Source organism: Gallinula chloropus, assembly GCF_964237585.1.
Source record: "Gallinula chloropus genome assembly, chromosome: 3".
NCBI lineage: Eukaryota > Metazoa > Chordata > Aves > Gruiformes > Rallidae > Gallinula > Gallinula chloropus.
Window position 1 is genome coordinate 80,264,562 of NC_140087.1, and position 20,877 is coordinate 80,285,438.

Below are 20,877 nucleotides of genomic sequence, written 5' to 3' on the forward strand. Positions count from 1 at the left end.
TGTGGTACCAAGGCACAGAGCGAGCGATAAATGTCCTGCTCAGCTCGATGTGGAGGTGTGTGGGGTTGAATGGTGCTTGCTCACAGCTTAGAAACATTTCTGAATGTTTGGGGCAGGTTTTAAATTTAGGAATCTAGCAAGGATCTTGCTTTACACCTCTTCCAGCACATGGAAGTGATGCAAATGTACAGTGAGGCCTCCCAGCTAGCACCAGGGCCAAGGAAATAGAGCTCCTCAGAGGCATTACACACAAACCCACTCTCCTGCCCAGCTCCCAGTGAGTGATCTGAACTCTCCCAAGCACCTGAGACTGCTCCAAACACTCCCCCAGGAGTTAACATCCTGCTTTGCCACGAGGTGTGTGATGGTGATAGGTCAGAGGTGTCATGAGCAATTGTTTGTCTTCCCTGACTGGATAAGCATGCAAATAGAGCCAAGTAAACATAGAACTGCCCAAAGCTCAGGGATTTTTTTGTTATTTATTTTAGTGGAAACTGCTAGTGACAATTCTGAAGCATGTTAGAAACACTAAGGGTGGAGTTTCTTCTCTTACTTGCAAACCTATCTGGAGCTTGAAGGAAAATGGTCATTTTTGAAGTTTTATTATAAGTTTCATCAATGTTTGATTTAAGAGGCAAATATCTCAACATTTTAAAGCGTTCCCCCAGCAGATCTCACCCCGAATGCACTGGGCTCATCTTAAAACTGGTTTCTATATGCAAAGCAATGTGCACCTCTGAAATTCTGTTTTGCTGAGTATCTTTTTCATTCAGCAGAAGTTCCCTCCCACAGTTGTTCACCAAAAGCACAGGGGTAGCAGCCTGGCCTCAGCAAATTCATTTCTCAAAAGATGCAAATCAGCATTTTAACATACAGTTGGTGCCTTTCAGGGCACGGAGGTTCCACTGTCAGAGAGTGGATGCTTTTTGTTTACTGAGAAATGAAAGTCTGTTCCACCGGGTAGGGCTTTCAGAGGGGACCCTTGAACTATGGGGGTGCAAAGGGAAAACCCTAGCTCTGGGCAGTGAACAGCCAGTTCAAGTCAGCTGGGAGCAGGGGGGGACATCATGCACCTTGATAAACACCATCCTCGGGGCTGGGGAGATGGGAGGGGGAAGCAAAGGGACCAGCATCTCTAGCTGGTGGGGAGGGGAATGACTTTTTCACTGGTTTTCTGTCCCTGGGGTACTGACAACGATCAGAAATTTGCCTGGAAGGAATAATAGAGTCAGGGAAAGTGCTGCCAGGAAGCATAAGGTACTGCAAAGGGGGGCTAGAAGGCACAAGGGGATAAAAGTTGTGATGAAATGATTCTCTGGCTATTTCTTTTAAGTAATGGTTATATTTGATTTCTTCTCTTTCTCTTTAGTAAATGACGAGTCACTCCGGCCCATCAGATAATAACTGCTGACAGGCATTCAGAATTAATAGGCTATTTGAAGCTACTTTTGGCTCATGTGAGTGCTTCTGGTTGTCCCTCTGTAATGGCAGTAGAGCTCAACAGCAATTCCCTGTGACGTGCCAGGCTTCTGTCATCTTCCCGTGTCACCAGGTAGGAGGAGCTGGATTGCACAGAACGAGCCCTGTCCCTTTATTGCAGTGTGCTGTCTCTCTTTCAACAGCTCTCCCATCTTTCCTCTTTGGGGTACCTGGACTCCATCTTTGGGTGTCACAGGACAAGAGGGACACAGAAATATTGGAGAGTGTCCAGAGGAGGGCACTGAGGATGGGGAAGGGTCTGGAGGGGAAGTATTACTAGGAGGGGCTGAAGTCCGTTGGTTCGTTCAACTTGGAGGCTGAGGGGAGAACTCATGGGGGTCTGTGGCTTCCTGATGAGGGGGAGAAAAGGGGCAGGTGCCGGTCTCCTCTCTTTGGTGGCCAGCCATAGAAGCCGAGGGAACAGTATGAAGCTGAGTGAGGGGAGGTTTAGGCTGGATATTAGGAAGAGGTTTTATACCAAGAGGGTGATCAGGCACTGGAACAGGCTCCACAGGGAAGTGGTCACATCACTGACATTGACTGAGTTCAAGAAGCATCTGGACAATGTGCTCAGTCCCATGATCTGACTTGGCTGGCCTTGTGTGGATCCAATCATGATGGTCCCCGTGGATCCCTTCCAGCTCGGGAGATTCTATGATTCTATTATTCTCCTGTAAGCAGTGTGCCACAGGCTGCAGTAATTGGGCAGGTGCAGCATCTCCATAGCATTTGCTTGTGCTACAGAAGAGATGTTGGGTTGTACAAGCACTGCTGGCAGTGAGGATGACTTACCTGAGCCTTTCAGTAAGATCACACCAATACTCAGTGGCTCCATTTTACTATTTTTATTTTTCTTTTGTCTCCAAGGCTTACAATAGCAATGCACCATGACTTAGCCTTGTCCCAGTCAAGTCTTCTTTGTGCGTGTAGGGGGAAGTGGAGCCCTTACTTGGGAAGAGGGAATCCTCCTTCCTCCAGCCCTTTAAAGCCAATTCAGTTCCTCCTGCTGGAGTTCTTCCCTGATTTGTTATCACAAATGAGATGTTCCTTGGAGCTATGGCAAGGGATTTCTAGCAGTAGTAAGGCTAAATTCAATTTCCTGTGGTTCAGGCTCAAACAATTGATAAGCTTGGTGATTCAGGAGCCGTCCAAAGGTCCTGCGCTGTAACCATATTCATCACTTCCACTGCACTCACAGCAGCTCAAGAGTTCCACAGTGTATTGTCTGTGTGAGCCTCAGAGTGTAGATTGCTGTGACCCAAACAATATTTGTGTTGCAATTTGCCTTCCAAAACCCCAGCTGTGTTTGGTAAATGCATTAAAAATGAGGAGAAAAAGCATGTTCTTATATACCAGCCATAAATATGTACTTCATGGAACATAGGGTAAATTAGGGAAAATACAGGTACTGGATATAGGAAGCCAAGAAGACAGTTTGAGGACAAAGGTGAGAGGATGTCTTGTCAAATGTAGTTTATTTTGTGCTTTTGCTGAAGCTGAGGACTTGTACTGTTTGCTTAGCATAAGGGAATGCTGACCGTGTCTTCCTCCTAGATCACAGCGGTTGTGGAGGCAAGCGGGTGAAACTGTACAGTGCTTTGGAGAGGTCTTGGGGACAGAGGAACTGCACAAAGGGACATGTTGTGTGTGGTGGTTAGGAACACGTGGGTTGCTGGGGTGGGGGACAGTATGGGTGATGTGGGGAATGAGGTGTGTGCAAATCTAGCTGAGCTGATATGAGAAGGAATGAGCCCGGTGGTGAGGTGGGTTTTCCTATTTTAAAAATAGGAAAAAAAATCCATTCAGTGTAGGCCTGTATTGATGTATTTTCCCTCAAACATCTCTTGGTGGAGTTACTACTGTGTTTTGTTCTATTTGACTGATTTTGAGTCTACTACTTGGCATACTGAGGCTCCCTGTGTAAGGAGGGGCTTTTGGAAGGCACCGACCTGAGCTTTGAGCACATTAATGTGCCAGTGGTACCTACAACAGCAATGCCCAGCCCTAACTCATCTCGTATCTTGCAAGTTGGAACTCAGGGGATGAGAAATGCTCAGGTGTGAGCTGTGAAGGCCAACAGCAGTGGGTTGCTAAGGCCAAGTTACAGCCTGACTGCAAACCCAACCCGGTGTGCCGCTTGCCTGGTCTCAGGCCATGTGGATGTGCAGAGCTCATCTTTCCTTTCCCGTGCTGCTGCCGCCTTCCATCTGCTTAATTTTTCCTGCGTCGCTTTCCCTCCTTTGATTTATTTTTCACTTGTGCTACTTGTCCCCAGAGATTGAGTCACATCCACCATCTCTTTGAACTCCCACCTGCAAATTGCCTTGTTCTGGGTAGGTTTTACGACGCGCGGCTGATTCAGCTTTGCAGAAGGTGCTCTCATGTAGGAGTGCTGCTTTGCTCTCTATTTCCCAGGTCTGTCTCTCACTTGGTACCCTCTAAACACTGTCCATTCCATATTACTCAGCTTTTCTGTGACCAGTCCATCAGCACAGCCTCTTTCCCTCACCCACAGCTCGCTGCCAGCTCTGGACTCAGTACCCTTACTTCTGCTGATGTCAATTTTAAGCTCTGGAGCTTTATCCCTCGATGCGCCTTGTGACATCTGCTTTCACATCCCTAAAAACTTCCCACACTGGTATCGCTGCTTCATGCAACAGACTCTCCTACTCCACTTCTGGTGTACAAGTGGGGAGTCTCTAAACATGTACTCATCACTGCACTTGAGGAGGACAACCTTGAAAAGTGCTTTTCTACTCCAGCCAACCCCCTCAGCTTGTTCTCCTGAGATCTGCCTCTGTGCCACCGGGACCTGAATTGATTATTCATGGAAAAATAATTTCTGAGCACTGGATTTCCTTTTGATTGTGTGTTAGATATCAAAACATCATTGAAGTCAGTGTCAGGTGCTTATTACATATACTCAATTCTCTGAAAATGCCAGAAGGTAGCTATTTATTCAGTATGCAAACAAACTCAGGCACCACTGCCTTTCTCCCACTGAAACAAATGCAGGGACTGCAAGGAAGGTTCAGACATCCAGTGGTGACACCATTTATTGTTTGATGTCCTCAACAGGCAGCACTGAGGCCGCTCAGCTGAGAAGTTCTTAATGTCACAACAGACTCCGAGCCCAAAACAATACCATAGTCTTGTAATAGCAGCAAAAAGCCTGAGAAAACAGTTGGGGATGGGGCAAATCTCTGGGATGGGGAGGCCTGTGTTCCTGTGTAATGTCATCCGTTCTTCTCTTGCACAAAACGAGCCACCTCTTTGCAACTGTGCAGGATGGAGTGGTTAAGCTGTCACCAGAGGTGACACTTCATCTCACCTCTTTGGTGTTTTGCACCGTGCTCTGGCAGAAAGCTGGTCCCAGACTGGGGGCTGGATGAGGCAGGAGGTGGTAGCCTCTGAGGCAAGCCTGCCAACTCGTTGGGCAGCCTGCTATGGAGAAGACCAGGGAGCTACAGAGAAGCCAGCAGGCCAGAGGAGCACAAGTATTTTGTACTCAGTCGTCGCACTGTGTACAGCTGCCGTGCAGATCTTCAGCCTTTCTTTTTGTGGGACAACATGAACACCGTGAGAGCTTGCTGCCCATTCTGGTTGGGATGAAAAAGCACAAGGATGATGCCAGGAGGATTTCCTATGGGAACAGCAAATGTTCCTCTCAGCGCTTCCTGGTCCAAACAGCATTTTCCGAAGCTACTCGCCAACAAGCCCAGTTCTCTGACTGATGCAGGAGAGGGCCCCTTCTGCTGGCTGGGTCAGCTTTGCATTCATATTCTCTTCCCTTTGCTTACAGCTTTCCTCACGGACACAGCCAGATCAGCCTGTACTCTCCTGTGGCACTGGGTACCCAAGGGAGAGCTGAGTGCCTGTGTCTGGAAGCAGAGGACTCTCCCAGCTGATCTGTGCGACCTGTCCTAAGGAACCTGCTTTGGCAGGGGGGTTGGACTCAATGATCTGCAGTTTTATTTACTTTATTATTTTGCTTTTGCTTACTACTTTTACCTAAGCTACTTACGCTCATGGGTATCCTGCTCCTTGCCTGCACTGCCTTCTATGACTAATTCTAACGCTATTATTATTGTTATTTACGATCCTCTGCAGGCAGCAGAAGCTCCATGCTGACAGGCAAAGATGATATGCTGATAGATGAAATGGTATCTCACTTTCCTGTAAAGCCTTTCTCTATACCAAGCTATTAAAATGCTAAACTTATCAGGGCATTTCCTCAGTGTAAGCAACTTGTCAAACTACTCGTGCACAACCACGATCCTACAAATAATATACTCAGCAGTGGTATTTCAAAATGGTTTCCCACTAGATAGAGCTTCTTGCTTTGCATTTGCCTTGTTTATTTACTGAATATCACATTTCCAGTTGGATATGCAGCTAGAGTTAAAAAGGGATCACCGCAGGCAGTGGTGGTGTCCTTAACAATGTGACTGCGCAGGCTTTCCCCAACAGTCCTCCACTCTACTCCTTCATTCCTTGGCAAATCCAGGCACAGCAATGCTGTATCACACACATCAACAAGGGCCACACTTGCTGCTTACAGGAAATAATGAACCAGAAGGAGAGAACCCAGACTGAAGCTCAGATTCCAGAGTTTGAGACTTGGCAGAAGAGAAGATTGAAAACAAATTTTCAAAAGTAGCTGTAGCCTTGCACCAGGAAATCTCACCATGTTAAATTTGAGGAATGGGTACTATCAACCCAGCAGCAGGCTTAATTTACACTGTCTGTCTGGGCCCATGTCATCTTCTCTCCTAAGGGACACACTCATCACCCGTCTGGACAGTCGGGGAGCAAACTGCTTTGCTAGGAAGCTTTCTCTGTCATGTGCCAACAGTAATTAGCTGAGGTCCTGAATCACCAGGGATTTTTATGCCTTATGTGTTTGCTAACTAGACTCTCTATGTAATCTTTTCTTCTTTTCTTTATTAAGTTTCCCAGGATAATTGGGCTGGAGGCTTCCACAGGCTATTTGCACATTGTAGGCTATTTAATTCTTCTGCAGTCTGAATGTTCTTGTATCCCATGAAGTAATAGATGGGAGGCTTCAGTTCGCTTCTCCACACTTTCTGCCTCTTTTATTTTATGGCATTCCCACCCACTTCTTTCCTCATTAAGCTAAACATTCCCAGCATTTCCAGCCTCTGCTTACCCAGAAGTTATAACCTGTTACTGCCTTTTGAAGCTCCATATTTGGCTCACCTCTCTGCTGCCAACCATTTTGCAGATATAATTAGCAGAAATCAAGAGATGCCCGACCACCAGCAGAACCCAGGCTGGTTTGGCCCGGTTCTATCACACAAATCCTGATGCTATACACTTCTTATAATGAACGTTCACTACCTTTTCTTCATCCTAAATTACTGCAGTTCACTTTGAAGACACCAACTCCTTCCCACCCAAAGAACTCATTTTAATGGCTGGGACAATATCCCTTGGCTTTGCTATTGTGGGGTTAAACACCAGTCTGGATAAGCTGTGGATGTAGCTCTTGATACAAGAACTTGCATTCTCAGAATCTCTGAATGCTTTTCAAGTTTGCCAAAACTAAAGGTCTTGGTAACAGCTTTGCAACACTGCAGCTGGGGCACACATCCTCAGTGAGGTAAGAGAAAAGCTTGTGCACTCGTTCAAGTGTATGAGAGAGAACGTGAAAGCGGTAAGCTAGACAGCAGTAGTCCTGGTTGTAAATTCCCCACTTCCTTTTGCCTCTTCAGACAGCTGAGAACATTGGTGTCCTAAATAATTTCTGAATGCTGTCTCCAAGTCTTCACATTTAATGGTCTTTCAGTAGAAAAGTAACACTTTTATTTTCCAAGTCATTTTGTTGGGGATAAAAATAGCCTCATAAAGCCATACCTTGACAAAGAAAAAGGACACGTGTGGCACAGCGGTGGCCATTCCATGAACTGTTCTGAGCCTGCTCCAAGACTCAGAATCACATGAGGAGGAACCTTTCCCTAGACTAAGCCCTCAACAAAGATTGTGTGTAAGCAACATAATCTACAGAGAAAAAACTTGCTGCATTTCCTTTTTTAATTGCATCTGAGATACATTTACTGAGCACTGCATGTTCCTTACGTACAGAGTGGCTGCTTTTTAGATTTGTGTCCTCTCAAAATACATACTCACATAGCTTCTTCCAGTTGGCATGGTTAATCTGTAGCTTTTCGATTAAAGGGGGTCATGAAACTTTCTCAGTGGTTGTCAAGATTAAAGCGTTCACGGAGCAATTCTTGCTTTCTTACTAGCTCCTCTGTTGCCGCTTCAGGGGCCCAAATCTGGAAAACAAAGGTAGTTGTAGTTAATTTGGACATGACTTCTGCAACTGAGGCATTAAGAAGTCAATGTTAGCCAGACAGAGTCATGTTCTAGCACTCCTTTCCATCCAGAGACACAGAAGACAACCAGTGTGGCCTCTCAGTGCAAGATACCACAACAATTTGTGTATGTATAAGCAGAGCATTCTCCTGTCGATTCCAATCTGTAACTTGCTCAGATTAGGGATAACGTGGGAAAGAAGAGCCAAAGCTAATCGTTCAGAACACCTGACTCGGGCCCAAGTCCCTCAGAGAGGAAAACAGTAATTATCTGTAGAGTCACTGGCAATGTAGCCTTATTCCCCAGGGACCCTGGCAGAAACTAGCACAAATCAGGGTCAGGGAAATGGTAAACAAACTCCAAAACAGAACTTCTCAGGCAGCAATGGTGGTCTTTTCCTTTTTAAGGGGAAAATATATGAAAAAAATTACTTCTTTGTGACCATCTTTTTCTGTTTCTTGGTTATTAGTTAATGAATATTAACACGTTCCTGATACAAAACCCATATTCCCAGTATTCTCAAAGTAGTAAATATTCTGTGTACTATGATCCAGTCAGAAACTGTCTCTGACACAAGTAATCACGTGGTAACTAACTGAGAGGGCAAGTTAGAAGTTGCTGCTGGTCCCATACACAAGGACTCCTATCCTTCAAGTGCAGGAAAGTAAAATCCATACCAGGAACACAGCTGCATTTGTGTTCTACTGTGGGTGTACTTTCATCCTATTTTAAAACCTGGTAAGAGCTTGATTTCCATGATAATTTGTTTCATGTGAATATGTACATAACGTGTATACACATACATATGGACTCTTCAGCTTGCTGTTGTTCTGTGGCAATCTCTCTAGCCTATGTCACTTTATCTATAAACTAGCTGAATTAAGAAGTCATTTCACCAGATGGTTCTGGGTTTGGATCCACAGCAAGGCCTGCCTTTAAGTTCATGTCACGCTGGCTGTGGTCTGTTACTGTACATACTTTTCTGGGCTTGAATGCGATGTCCACTTTCCTGGTAGCACCGCTGGTTATCAGAGAGTTCAGGTAAACAACGTTGTCCTCAGGGGAATGTGCTGTCTTTTCTAGAATGGCTTTTTCTAGAGCTGGCAGAGACACCTCTGAAGGCTGAAAGAGAAGTTTTCAGTTACACAAACGTATCACGTTCAGAAGCAAGGCACATATATCCTGCATCTTCTGATACTTCTCCTGCTGTCTATTCACTGTGGGTGCATTTTTCTTTATCCATTCAGAGTCTGTTTTTCTTAAAGCTCATATTTTTTTAATAACCAAAAATTGTGAGGGGGAACCATTTATAAGGTTGAGGATGACTCTCCTCCTTGGACACTAGAAAATTAACTGCTCTTTAAGACTCACAAGACAATCACATAGCACCACTGGTGTGCCAGGTAATGAATAAGTAAGTTGTTGTTCTCCTGCCTATGAAAGGTCCTACACTATCTCTGATGTTCAAAACATTTTTAAAAGGGGGAAAACAACCCTTGGCTCCTGGGACGCATTTATTACACCATCCAGGGCAAGACTGCTGAAGGACACATGCAGAGCCATCACATTTTCTCTCTGAATAGCTTCCCTGGTCTGAGTAACTAGTACCACTGGTAAATCAAGAAGATCTCATCCACAGTTAAGATAACCAGGATGTGGTCACAGAGGCTGATGTCATCTTAGGAACAAGGGAAATGGTGAGGTACTCCAGGCTTCTGTGGGGGTAGAATGGAATGATGTTCAGAGGTACAGCAGTCAGCATCAGTGTGAGGTTTAGAAATGGGACTCAAGTCCACAGTAGAAGAGGAAAGATGTGAGACAGGCTGGGAAATGAGAAGTCAGTAAGCCTGGTATCACCTCAGAGAGATCAATTAGCAGACTAAAAAGACCTTTATTCTAGCTTGAAGGGCCTTGATCTTACCCTGTGAAGAAACAGGTGCTCCCTTTAAGAAATTAGTTACCAGTTGTTCAGTATTTTTCACAACAAACCTGGATGATTGTATACTTTCAGGAGGAGGGGGAAAGAACAGGCAATATTTTTCAGTGTCCTGTCAGTGGAATAGGACACAATTCTTCAATGGGACTGGGGAAGGCATGAAGTTCAAATCCTTAACAAGTCAGATTTCAACCAATGCACTAGTACTGACAAGAGCAGGACAGGGTTGTGAAAATACTCACTTGAACAACTAAGAATTCTCACTTTAAACTGGTTTAGAGCTTTGGAGAGACATGGATATCAAATAAATGAAAGAAAGAAGCGCTCTACTAACTATTGGTGAATTGATCCCTTGTTACCATCTCTCATACCTCTTTTTTCACAGCTTCTACAGGCATCACTGCAGAAGGTAACTTGGGCTTCACAACTTTTTCTTTCTCTGTTGTTTTTTTTTCTGGTACTTCTGGCAAATTTTCCAGTTTATCTTGGAGCAGATCAATTATTCTAGAATCTGCAAATACCTTAGCAATATCAAGAGCATTCTGTCCTGTATTAAAAATACAAACAAAAACCCAAAACCAACAAATACCTGTATGAGCCATGGAAATGAACTTTGGCACTTGTTATTGCAACTGGATAATGACACTACAGTTAACTGAATATAATTAGACCTCTGTTTTATTAACCATTCTGTGTGCCAGCAGCGTGCCTGATGTTTGTGTGAGGACTGGCAGTCATCAGCATGGCTTGCAGAAATAAGAGCGTGCAAAAATGAGTTTGCTCTTAATGTCCTGACATTTGCAGCTGAATATACTGGTCCTACAGGGTGTCATTTTAATTTTTGAGAGCATTTAGCACTAGGAGATGGCTAGTGGAGTACAAGGTTAGGAATGTAGGCCAGGTTACTGCAGGTATCTACCTCTTGCAGTGCTTGCTCTGTGGCTGACAAGGAGTCAAGAGAAAGCCCCATGGTTTAAACCGTGCTGAAGAAAGGAAAAACTCTCCTGGATATTATGAGGTGAGAGACTGAAGTGCCATTGAATTGGAAGTTCATGTGGATGGACAACAGACATCCCTTCTACAAGTAACGTTTCACCTACAAAGCGTTTGGGGAAGGCAAGTTGCCTTATATGGCAATATTGCTTCCTATGTAAGAGCAAGGGCATCAAATGTGATAAATGTTTAAATTACTCTGAAAATAGAGGAAATAATACTGAATGAGAGAGCTGCTGGGAGGAGGTAGCACTGCAGTATCGGTTCAGATTTGGTTTTCTAAGTACTTTTTTTTCTCAGGGAGTATAAATTACATGCTAAGCAGTAAGAAATTGAAACCAGCACTGTCTGTGCATAAAAGTAAGTTATTCAAATGGGTGGCAGAGCACATGCTGGCCACAACTAAAATCTGGTTTTCCATCAAATATTATGAAGAACGAGCTAGAACTTTTTCATTAAAGACACTTCTAACTCTGTGAGGAGCAATAAAGTGACAAGATTAATCATGTAATTAACCTTGTTACTTTATTTCCTAGATGCATAAACCCCAGGAAAGCTGACTACTTAGAACAGCGACTTCATACTGTAGAAAACTGACTGAACCTAACTCTTACCTTCATCCCATTCCTGACAGCAATCATAAATCCCAAATACTTCTCAAAGAGTCCAAGAATGTAGGGTTTTTTTAATAAAATGTGTATGCACGCGAGGAAAGGGGCGTTTTGGGGAAGGGTTGATATTTACCATTGCTGTTTGTCATTTGGATGTCAGCACCCTGGTTGATTAAAAACCAGACTATATCCAATCTGCAGATCTCGATGGCTCTCATTAGCGGGGTTGCGTTGCCGATTGCAGGGGCATCCACTGCGGCTCCAGCCTCCACTAGCAGCTCCGCAACATCCAGGTGTCCGTTATAGCAGGCGTGATGGAGGGGAGTCCACATGAAGTTGTCTGTTGTGTTTACATCAGCCCTACAGAAGCATGAGAGGAGTGGTGGCTGATGAAGGTCACTACTGGGTGCAGCAGCATCCACGTCTCCACATGTGATCAATGCTAACTGCCGCTGCCACGGCATGTTCCATGTCAGTAAGCATTTTCATATTGCTAGTGCTACTCTGAAACGGCTTTAGCATCTGATTTTTGGCTCTTTTGATCAGATGGTTAATACTCAGCTCTCGATCAAAAGTACATGTTCTTCTGCTCATCTTTTCTCGCTTCATTTTTAAATATTTTTCAGAATTCTACCTTTGGTGGGATCTTGTCACAGTGCATTCCCCTGACCTACCAGTCTTACCTTTTTTGTCTATCCTGCTTAGCTGTTATGGTTTATTTGTATGTGGTTTGCCTTTCCTTTTTATATTTCTCATTAAAATAAGTGGTTCCAGTTATTCCCCTTTCTCTCCCAACACAACCTCCATGCTTATACTGATGATCACTCTACCCCGAGTCCTTTTTGATAACTTCATTCTAACAGGAATAAAAGAATTGAATGGAACAGGGACAACACAGCTCTGACTTAAAAGTTCTGCTGCGTTTCCTCCTGATCAAGCACTCGATTTACCTTTAGCCCAAATTCAACTCACTTCTGAGTCTTTCTGGAACCAGATAGAAAGTAGTTACCATCAATTTATGTTTAAAACTAAGCATTTCCCATAGCTCTGGATAAATGTTTGGTTTCCTATTCGATATGGATTTGTGATACCACACTGAAAAGGTTCTCTTGTAACAAGTATATCAACTCCCACACAAGTATCTCAAAGCCATGCTGTTGAAAGATGCAAAGCTAAACTCTGTACCAGTAACTTCCCTCTCTGTTTTCTGATTTCTGTCAATTTTAAAGTCTCAAAATCAGTACTTATTTTTTAAACAAAGTTATTACATTTCTAGGTCTAACAGATATAATGAGATGTGACTCCAGTGCTGTCTAGTGAAGCTTGATGAAAGCAGTGGGGATTAATTTACTAGATTAATTTGCTAACTCTTGCATGCTTATCTTTGGAAGACCTGAACATACACATTTACACAACTTTCCATATGCTCCAGGAATGTCAGCGTAATTACCAGGGCCTGTAAACATCCATGTGCTGCTAAGTCTTTGCAGGAACTAAGGCAACAATGACAGCCACTTATCCTGAGTTCTAGCTATAGGAAGAGGACAAAGCTGATGTAAGTATCTTTGAAGAATGTTCATTTAAGTGTTCATGTGAATGGCTGTAGGACTACAGCAGTCTGACCATAAAAAAGAAGAGATTAGTCTGTTACACAAGTATGACTGAATTTGTTTTAAGATTGTTTTCATTTTTAAGCTGTCACTGAGATTTTCCACAAGTATGGAAAGGTTCAGATTAGATGTTAGGAAAAAATTCTTCACTGAAAGCGTTGTAGGCATGTGGAACAGGATGCCCAGGGAGGGGGTTGGGTCACCATCCCTGGGTGTGTTTAAAAAACAGGGTAGATGAGGTACTTAGGGATATGGTTTAGCATAGGACGGGAATGGTTGGACTTGATGATCTTAAAGGTCTTTTCCAACCTTGTGATTCTGTGTCTGTAGGCTGCAAAATTGTCGAAGCACTTCTAAAGTCAGGAGCAGACTAAACAGTAGGTGTAAGTCCTGCTGCCTCAGCCTGCTGGGGAGGAAATGATTATAAACTTTATCCCCTTAAAACACATGTAAAACACATGCAGATACATGTGAAGGACCTGGCATGTTGAAGAGGGAAGTCTAGTAATAGCTTGACAATTCAGATAAGAGTACCTTGATGCTTTCAGGCAAGTCACTTGAGCCAGATTTCCCCAAAACCATTCATCTGATGATTAATGTTGAATTTTGAGGCTCACAGAATCACAGGACCTTGGGAGTTGGAAGGATGGGCTATTTGAGACACAGGTATGAGCTAACTGCAGTTCCAAGAGACTGGCTTGGTGGGCACTCTGCACGTAACAAAAATCTCGACAGCCCAGACACCAAAAATTTCAGACTGGGGGAACTTCCTACTTGGGTGTTTGTATTTCCCTGTTACTAAAATATGAAAAATAATAAACTCAGCCTTTGTAACTCAAGATCTTCCAGAATGAACTTTAATATGAAACGTTATGTAAATATAAAACAAACCATAGGCAGCTGCACCTTTACAGAATCACGAGGTTGTAAAAAACCTTTAAGATCACTGAGTCCAACCATTCCTGCCCTATGCTAAACCATATCCCTAAGTACCTCATCTACCCGTCTGTTAAACACAGCCAGGGATGGTGACTCAACGCCCTCCCTGGGCAGCCTGTTCCAGTCCCTGACAACTCTTTCAGTGAAGAAATTTTTCCTAACATCTGATCTGACACAGATCTGGCACATCCTAACATCTGATCTGGCACAGCTTAGTGCCATTTCCCCTTGCCCTATCCCCTGTCACCAGACTGAAGAGACCATTGCCCACCTCTCTACACCCTCCTTTCAGGTGTAGGTGGTGATAGTCTCCCCTCAGCCTCCTCTTCTCCAGGCTAAACATTCCCAGCTCTCTCAGCTACACCTCATATGATTTGCAAATGCTCACTGAAAATTTATGCTTTTGAAAGCCCTTTCAGCGTAGCAAATTTAAAAAAAAACAATCTCTGAAATGATCTTACCCCATGTCCAGAAGATACTGCACTACATCTGTGTTCCCACTTGCACATGCAGCCATCAAAGGTGTTTTGTAGTATTTATCTTTAATATCTACTGGCACACCCTCCTCAAACGCTTTCTGCAGAGACAGAAAGTCTCCCGCTCTGACGAGGTAGTTAATATTCATGTACATCTTCCTTGGCTCATCCATATACCAGGCCCGGTCGTCGTGCACGGGGTGGGCGGGTGGGTGGTCTCTGTTAGGGTGGTAGCTGTCAGCAATGCTCTGGGCAGCCTCGATCATGTACACAGGGAAGCCGTCCTCCCTAAGCGGACCCACGCTCTTGGGAAGCACGCAAATGGGCACAGGGACGGCGACGCCTCTTTTGCCTCTTCTTTTCTTCCTTTTCTTCCCCTTCTTCCCTTTGGGTCCAAAGGATGATATAAGGTAGTTCTTCTGCAGGTATTTAGAGCCTTTAAAGAATTCCTCTATGCTGATTCCCTCAGGCTGAGATCCTTCATGCTTTTCAGCAATAGTTAGTATTTGCTCAGCGTCCACGAAGGCGCAATGCTTCTGAATAACTGATACAAAGTCATCTCTAGCCACCGTCCCGTCCCCTCGGTTGAAGGCCTCGAGCGCCTGGCAGACCACAGCCTGGTGCTCCAAGGACCAGTCGTACAGCCTCAGCGCCCAGCACGGGTTGTCCTCCTTCGCCTCAGGCTTGGACCGTTTCTTAAAGGCATCTTCAGTTCTACGTAATTCTGCTGCTGCTGCTTTAAAACCCTTTTCCTTGGCAACAGCTCTTGGGGTCTTATTTAACAGGTTTGTCCACGTAGGATCACAACCTAAAAACAGGGGCATAATTTCACTGGTAGTGCAGGGGAATTAGTGATTGCTGATTACATAATAGAAAAGATTTGCAGTATCACAGTATCATAGAATCGTAGGGGTTAGAAGGGACCCCCAGAGATGATCGAGTCCAACCCTCCTGCCAAAGCGGGTTCCCTGGGACAGGTCACAGGGAGGCATCCAGAGAGGTCTTGAATATCTCCAGAGAAAGAGACTCCACAGCCCCCTGGGCAGCCTGTCCCAGGGCTCTGTCACCCTCACTGTGAAAAAGTGCTTGCACATAGTGGTGCAGAACTTCCTGTGCTCCAGCTTGAGGCTATCACCCCTGGTCCTGTCCCCACAGACCACTGAGAAGAGGCTGGTCATTTCCCCGTGTCCCACAATTCAGATCTTTATAAACATTGATCAGATACCCTCTCAGGCTTCTTTTCTCAAGGCTGAACAGCCCCAGTTCTTTCAGCCTTTCCTTGTAGGGGAGATGCTGCAACCAATTGCCACAGGTCTACAATTTTATCCCATGGGAACTATAAAGAACGATAATAACGGCACCACATCATTGACCTCAGACTGCCAGGTTAGTCACGTGTCCCTGTTTGTTTCCCAAAAGGAGGTTCATTGAGCAACCCATGCCCTGCTTATCCATCTGCTCACGAATACATACAGGAAAGCAGAAGTTCAGTGCCAATTTTACATTCTCACTTAAAGTGGTGAGCAACATAAAGAAGAACCAAGCTAAGATTAAAATGTCACTCACTGTTCCACAGCCCAACCTTGCAATCCAGCGATGGACCACTAGTTAAACGTCTGAATCACAACAACAGAATGTAGGATTTTGCATGGTGCTCTTGAATCAAAGCACAAAGTGATACCATTATCTGATTACATTAGGAAATCACCATAGCTTCTTTGGAGGACATTTCAGTGCCAGGTTTTCTCCATGACTACATTGAGATAACTTTTTTTTTTTCAAATGACCAGCAAACCAAAATCAATTTTCTATTGGAAGATTCAATATGCTTCTTCTAAAAACAACTAAACCCAGAACCACTTAATACAGTCCAGTTCTAAATTATACAAACCCACTATGGTTCTGCTGCTTTCTTTAAGGTATATTTTAGCTCAGCCACATTAGTAGAAAGCCTGTGTTAGGGACTTGTTAATGAGAGTTACATATGCCACATAATGTCTCAGGGAGTCAAATCTTTCATAAATGCCCAAGTGAAATCTCTCCCTTAGCACAGAAAAGAATACACATCCTAGTTGCAAAGGAACTTATTCTAAGGTACCTCTTTGTCCTATGAACTTGCAGCAATTTGCAAATCCTCCCTCTGCAGCGTAATGAAGTGGTGTGTTACCGTTCATAGCAATCAGGCCCAAGTCTCCATTGTAAGCTGAAATAATCCTCAAAATCTAGAAATTAAAATAAAGTACCACCAAAAATCCTAAGATGGGGAAGCATGACAATAATTTACAAATAAGTGTAATGTCATATATTCCCAGTTTATATAGTGAACTTCTGTCCCAGGCCCAGCTGATCAGTGTGCACAGAATGCCCAAGTTTTAGATATACCATGTTATATAGAAATAGAAAGGAAGGAAATAGAAACCTTGTTCAGTTGCAGACATCAAGGCCAACCTGCACTCCTGCCAGCCTATTGCAAGCCACTGCCTTAAAGTCATTCTGTCATTGCACACACAATCAAAACAGCATCATTTTATATCCTCTGAAGTTGCTATAGGAAGAAAGCACCTACCTGCAGCTGTTTGCATCTGCCCTCCTTGTCAGGGGAGTGTTTCACCCATGTTACGCAGCTGCGATACGCTACACGCCGAGAGGAAAGCTGTGCACACCAGACAGCCACACTCACACACACACTCAGCAGCACCCTGCCCAAAAAGGCTCTGCAATGATGAGAGAGACTCTCGCTGCTGGATTCCCTTTGATGCTTGGGAAGAAGTTGTTAGTGGCTGCTGCTGATTCTGCTTTGATCAGCTCAGATACTGGATTCAAAACATAAAGCAAAACCAAAAAACCTAAACCACCACCTACAAAAGCAGGCTTGGCTTTGCAGCAGTCCTTACCTCAAAAAAGCCTCCTTTGGCTGCAAAATGTGCTGCGCTGTGTCTTTCAAGGTCAAACAGGTTAACGTCGACGCCTCTCTCAAGCAGACCACGCACCACCTCGAGAGCACCTTCGCTTGCGGCTGCCATTAAGGCTGTGCGACCTGTAGCCTGCAAGGCAGCAAGGAAGCAGTTCAGAGTTTGTTTCCTATGCCAGTGCAGGTTGGAACAGTATCATCTGATTTTTGCAAGGTGGCATAAAACCTAATAGTTTTAAAGATTCTTGTAGTAAACTTTAAGTATCTAGTCATAATGCTGCTAACATGAGTATTACAGAATTGCAGAATCCCAGAATGTTAGGAGTTGGAAGGGACCTCGAAAGCTCATCTAGTCCAACCCCCCTGCAGAGCAGGAGCACCCAGACTAAATCACACAAGAATGTGTCCAGGCAAGGTTTGAATGTCTCCAGAGAAGGAGACTCCACAGCCCCTCTGGGCAGCCTGTCCCAGTGCTCTGTCACCCTCACAGTGAAAAAGTTCCTCCTTACATTCACATGGAACTTCCTCTGCTCCACCTTGCACCCGCTGCCCCTTGTCCTGTCCCTGGCCATCACTGAAAAGAGTCTGGCTCCATCCTCCTGACTCTCAGCCTTGAGATATTTATAAACATTAACGAGGTCACCCCTCAGTCTTCTCCAAGCTAAAGAGGCCCAGCTCTCTCAGCCTCTCCTCATAAGGAAGGTGTTCCACTCCATCATCTTTGAGGCCCTGTGCTGGACTCTTTCAAGGAGTTCTATGTAGTCGAACCCCAGCCACTCAGGTACATTAATAACTTCAGTCCCTGGAATAGTCCCCATGAAAACCAATTCTTTAGTTACAGAAGTCTTTGTTCTGTGTGTGTGCTCTCAGACATTTATAAAACACAAAACACAACCTCCACTGTGAAGAAGCATAAGGAGCTACGGCTGGAGAAGGGCTGCAGGGAAAGCAAAGCAACTGGGGGGTTTCACTACTGCTCCGTGAGAGGAAAAGTTCACGATCTAATACATTAGTGCTGTTTTTTTTTCTAGGTAACAGCATATGTTTGCCATTAGCAGGTACCTATTTTCTTTGTAATGGACGGATTTGGTAGACCTGGACACCTTCCCAAGAACAGCACATCTGGTATCAAGGATTGCCTCTTATTAACCTGTTGGCCACTGCAACACTTGGAATATCTGAATTGCCACTCTACAGAGGGGCAAAGAGAGCAGTGAGCTGGTCCCCTTAGGTTACCAGGTATGTGCCCATCATATCATAAACCAAACCAAACCCCCAGGTTTCTCATATTGCGGGTGTAGTGAGTGCATGAATCAGACATGAGAGGATGGGCTAAGGATGGCCAAACATTGGTTTAGCTACAAGCTAGGAAGAATACTGCAAAACTAGGACCAAAGCAAAAGCCAGAGGTAGCTTTAAGGGAAAGCTTGAGTTCCTTGACTTGATGAACAGCACAGATCTTCAGTCCTTCAGGTCTTTGTTAAAGGAAATAAACAAATGAATAGCTAAGCCATTCATAAGGGAGAAAAGAGTTTCTTGTGCCTCATCTTGGCTTGTATTCTCCATCGGGTGTTTCATGCAGGGCTTGCCTTTAGTGAAACTAAACCCTGAAAACCGATGGGCACACCAAGGCAAATCAGCATGGCCTCACTGGAGTACAGTGCACTGCAATGCCTAAGATCTGGCCAAGTTACACTTTGGCTTTCTAAAATATCCGATCTACAGAAATCTCAATCAGGATATGTGGTTCAAGCAGAAGACCAAAATCCTTTTTCCCCACACAGAAGGGTGATACAGAAGGGAATATACATGGCACAGAGTTAAAGACTTGTCACTGCTTTATTATTTTTATGTGAGGATTTAAGGTCATATACACTAGTCATCTGGCAACTATTCTATACTCCTGTTCTTAGTCATAGAAATACTCATACTGGGTCTGTTGCATTGGGATTTGCTCCTCTTTCCAAGAAATTCAGACATATTTCTTTAATATCATGAGCTTCCTCACAGACTTGTAGAAATACAGGCTTGCCATCAGTAGTACAGTTGTTAACATCTGCACCGTGATCCAAGGCAATTTGCATGCAGTGGTAGTGCCGCTTTGTAGGTAAAATGCAGTAAAACAAAACACCTGCAAAGAAAACCAGCAGGGATTCAGGTGTAGTACTGAATGGTAAGAAGGTTACTCAGGCTCTAAGCTTCACAGCTGAATGGGCAAACTCCTTCACTAGGGAGTTTCTGGTGGGGTATATACATATAAAAAAAAAAGGCTTCGAGTTTAGGGCTTCTGAACTTGGGGAGTAACCAGAATTTAATACATGACAGGCAATGGGAGGAACATGATTCTTGATCACAAGTTATCTTTCAGCTATGAACCAGAGGGACCCATGACTTAAAGGCCTAGGCTGTTCAGGGAGAATTATTTTCATTTTCATCAAAGCTCTTATGTCCAGTAGCTTCTGCTGAGCTGTAAGGATTACCCTCCACCATGGTTCCTCTCTACAGACCAGACACAACATACACAGCAAGCGTGTAACACAGTGAAGAGTCGTTTTGTGCTGTTTCTGGTTCTGATAAAGTTCCCTTTTACTTACTTTTCCCTTCATTATCCACGACAGTCATGTCCGCTTTAGCTTTTGCTAGTAACTCCAAAACCAGGACATGGCCCAGCTCAGCTGCCTTCATTGCTGGAGTACGTCCCATTTTGTCCTGGACATCGGGATGAGCTCCCTCTTCCAACAAGAAGCTGCACATGTCGATGTCATTTTTCATGCAGGCGAAATGAAGGGCACTATATCCTTCCATCGGCTCTGTGAAATTAATGAGATTTGGGAGTCCATTCTGGACCAACTTCTCTATTTGCTTCTTGTCTTTCTGGTGAACACACTGAAGGAGTTTGTAAATCTGTAAGTTTTGAAGTCTCTTATCTACAGGCAGCATCCTGGGGAAAAATGTCTTCTTTTAAGGAAGTAATGCCTGCATAGGGAGAGAAGAAAACACGTGAACACTGAGATGTGATTATAATTACACAGCAGTAAGAACAGGAATCAAACTCTGCTGAAGGCATGCAAATATTCACTTGATCTTGACAGAGCACTAAGCTTTGAACGAATTTATCTCACTTAGTATATACACCATGTATAATGACTATATAAACACATGTAGCACCTTGCAAAATTGTTCTTCCTAGCCATCAAACTGTTCTGAAGAGTCTCATTCAAGGTGAAAATTAAGTTTAAGAAGCTGTCAGGTGGCTGCTTTCCATTCAAGAAACATCTACAATTACTTGGAAGCCTAAGGGAAGGCTGATCTTCTGTCATTTTAGTGCTTCAAAGGGGAAAAAGCCCCACTAGTCACAGTGTCATCTGCACTTGCTAAGGCAGAACATCGATACCAGCGTCACTCATCTGAGTGATCAGTTTTTTCCAGTGTTTTTCAGTCACTTATCTTAGTATTCTTTTAATCCTTTACATACAGTAACAGAATTATTACCATAAACATAAGTGAAATTATTTTCATCCAAATGGTGAAGTCTGTTGTTATCACAGTTCAACTACCAGCAAGATTCCACCCAGTTTAAAGT

The 20,877-nt window shown here is 44.1% G+C and overlaps 1 protein-coding gene across 1 annotated transcript; it reads right to left on the bottom strand.

Moving 5' to 3' along the window:
* Positions 1-7,694: 7,694 nt before the first annotated feature.
* Positions 7,695-20,234, bottom strand: ANKEF1 (ankyrin repeat and EF-hand domain containing 1; the record flags this gene model as incomplete). The annotated part of the gene is made up of 7 exons (XM_084261293.1): positions 7,695-7,778; positions 8,797-8,940; positions 10,126-10,301; positions 11,492-11,718; positions 14,369-15,191; positions 19,303-19,425; positions 19,889-20,234. The coding sequence occupies 7 exons, from the start codon at positions 20,232-20,234 to the stop codon at positions 7,695-7,697; spliced, it is 1,923 nt and encodes a 640-aa protein (XP_084117419.1).
* Positions 20,235-20,877: the final 643 nt, after the last annotated feature.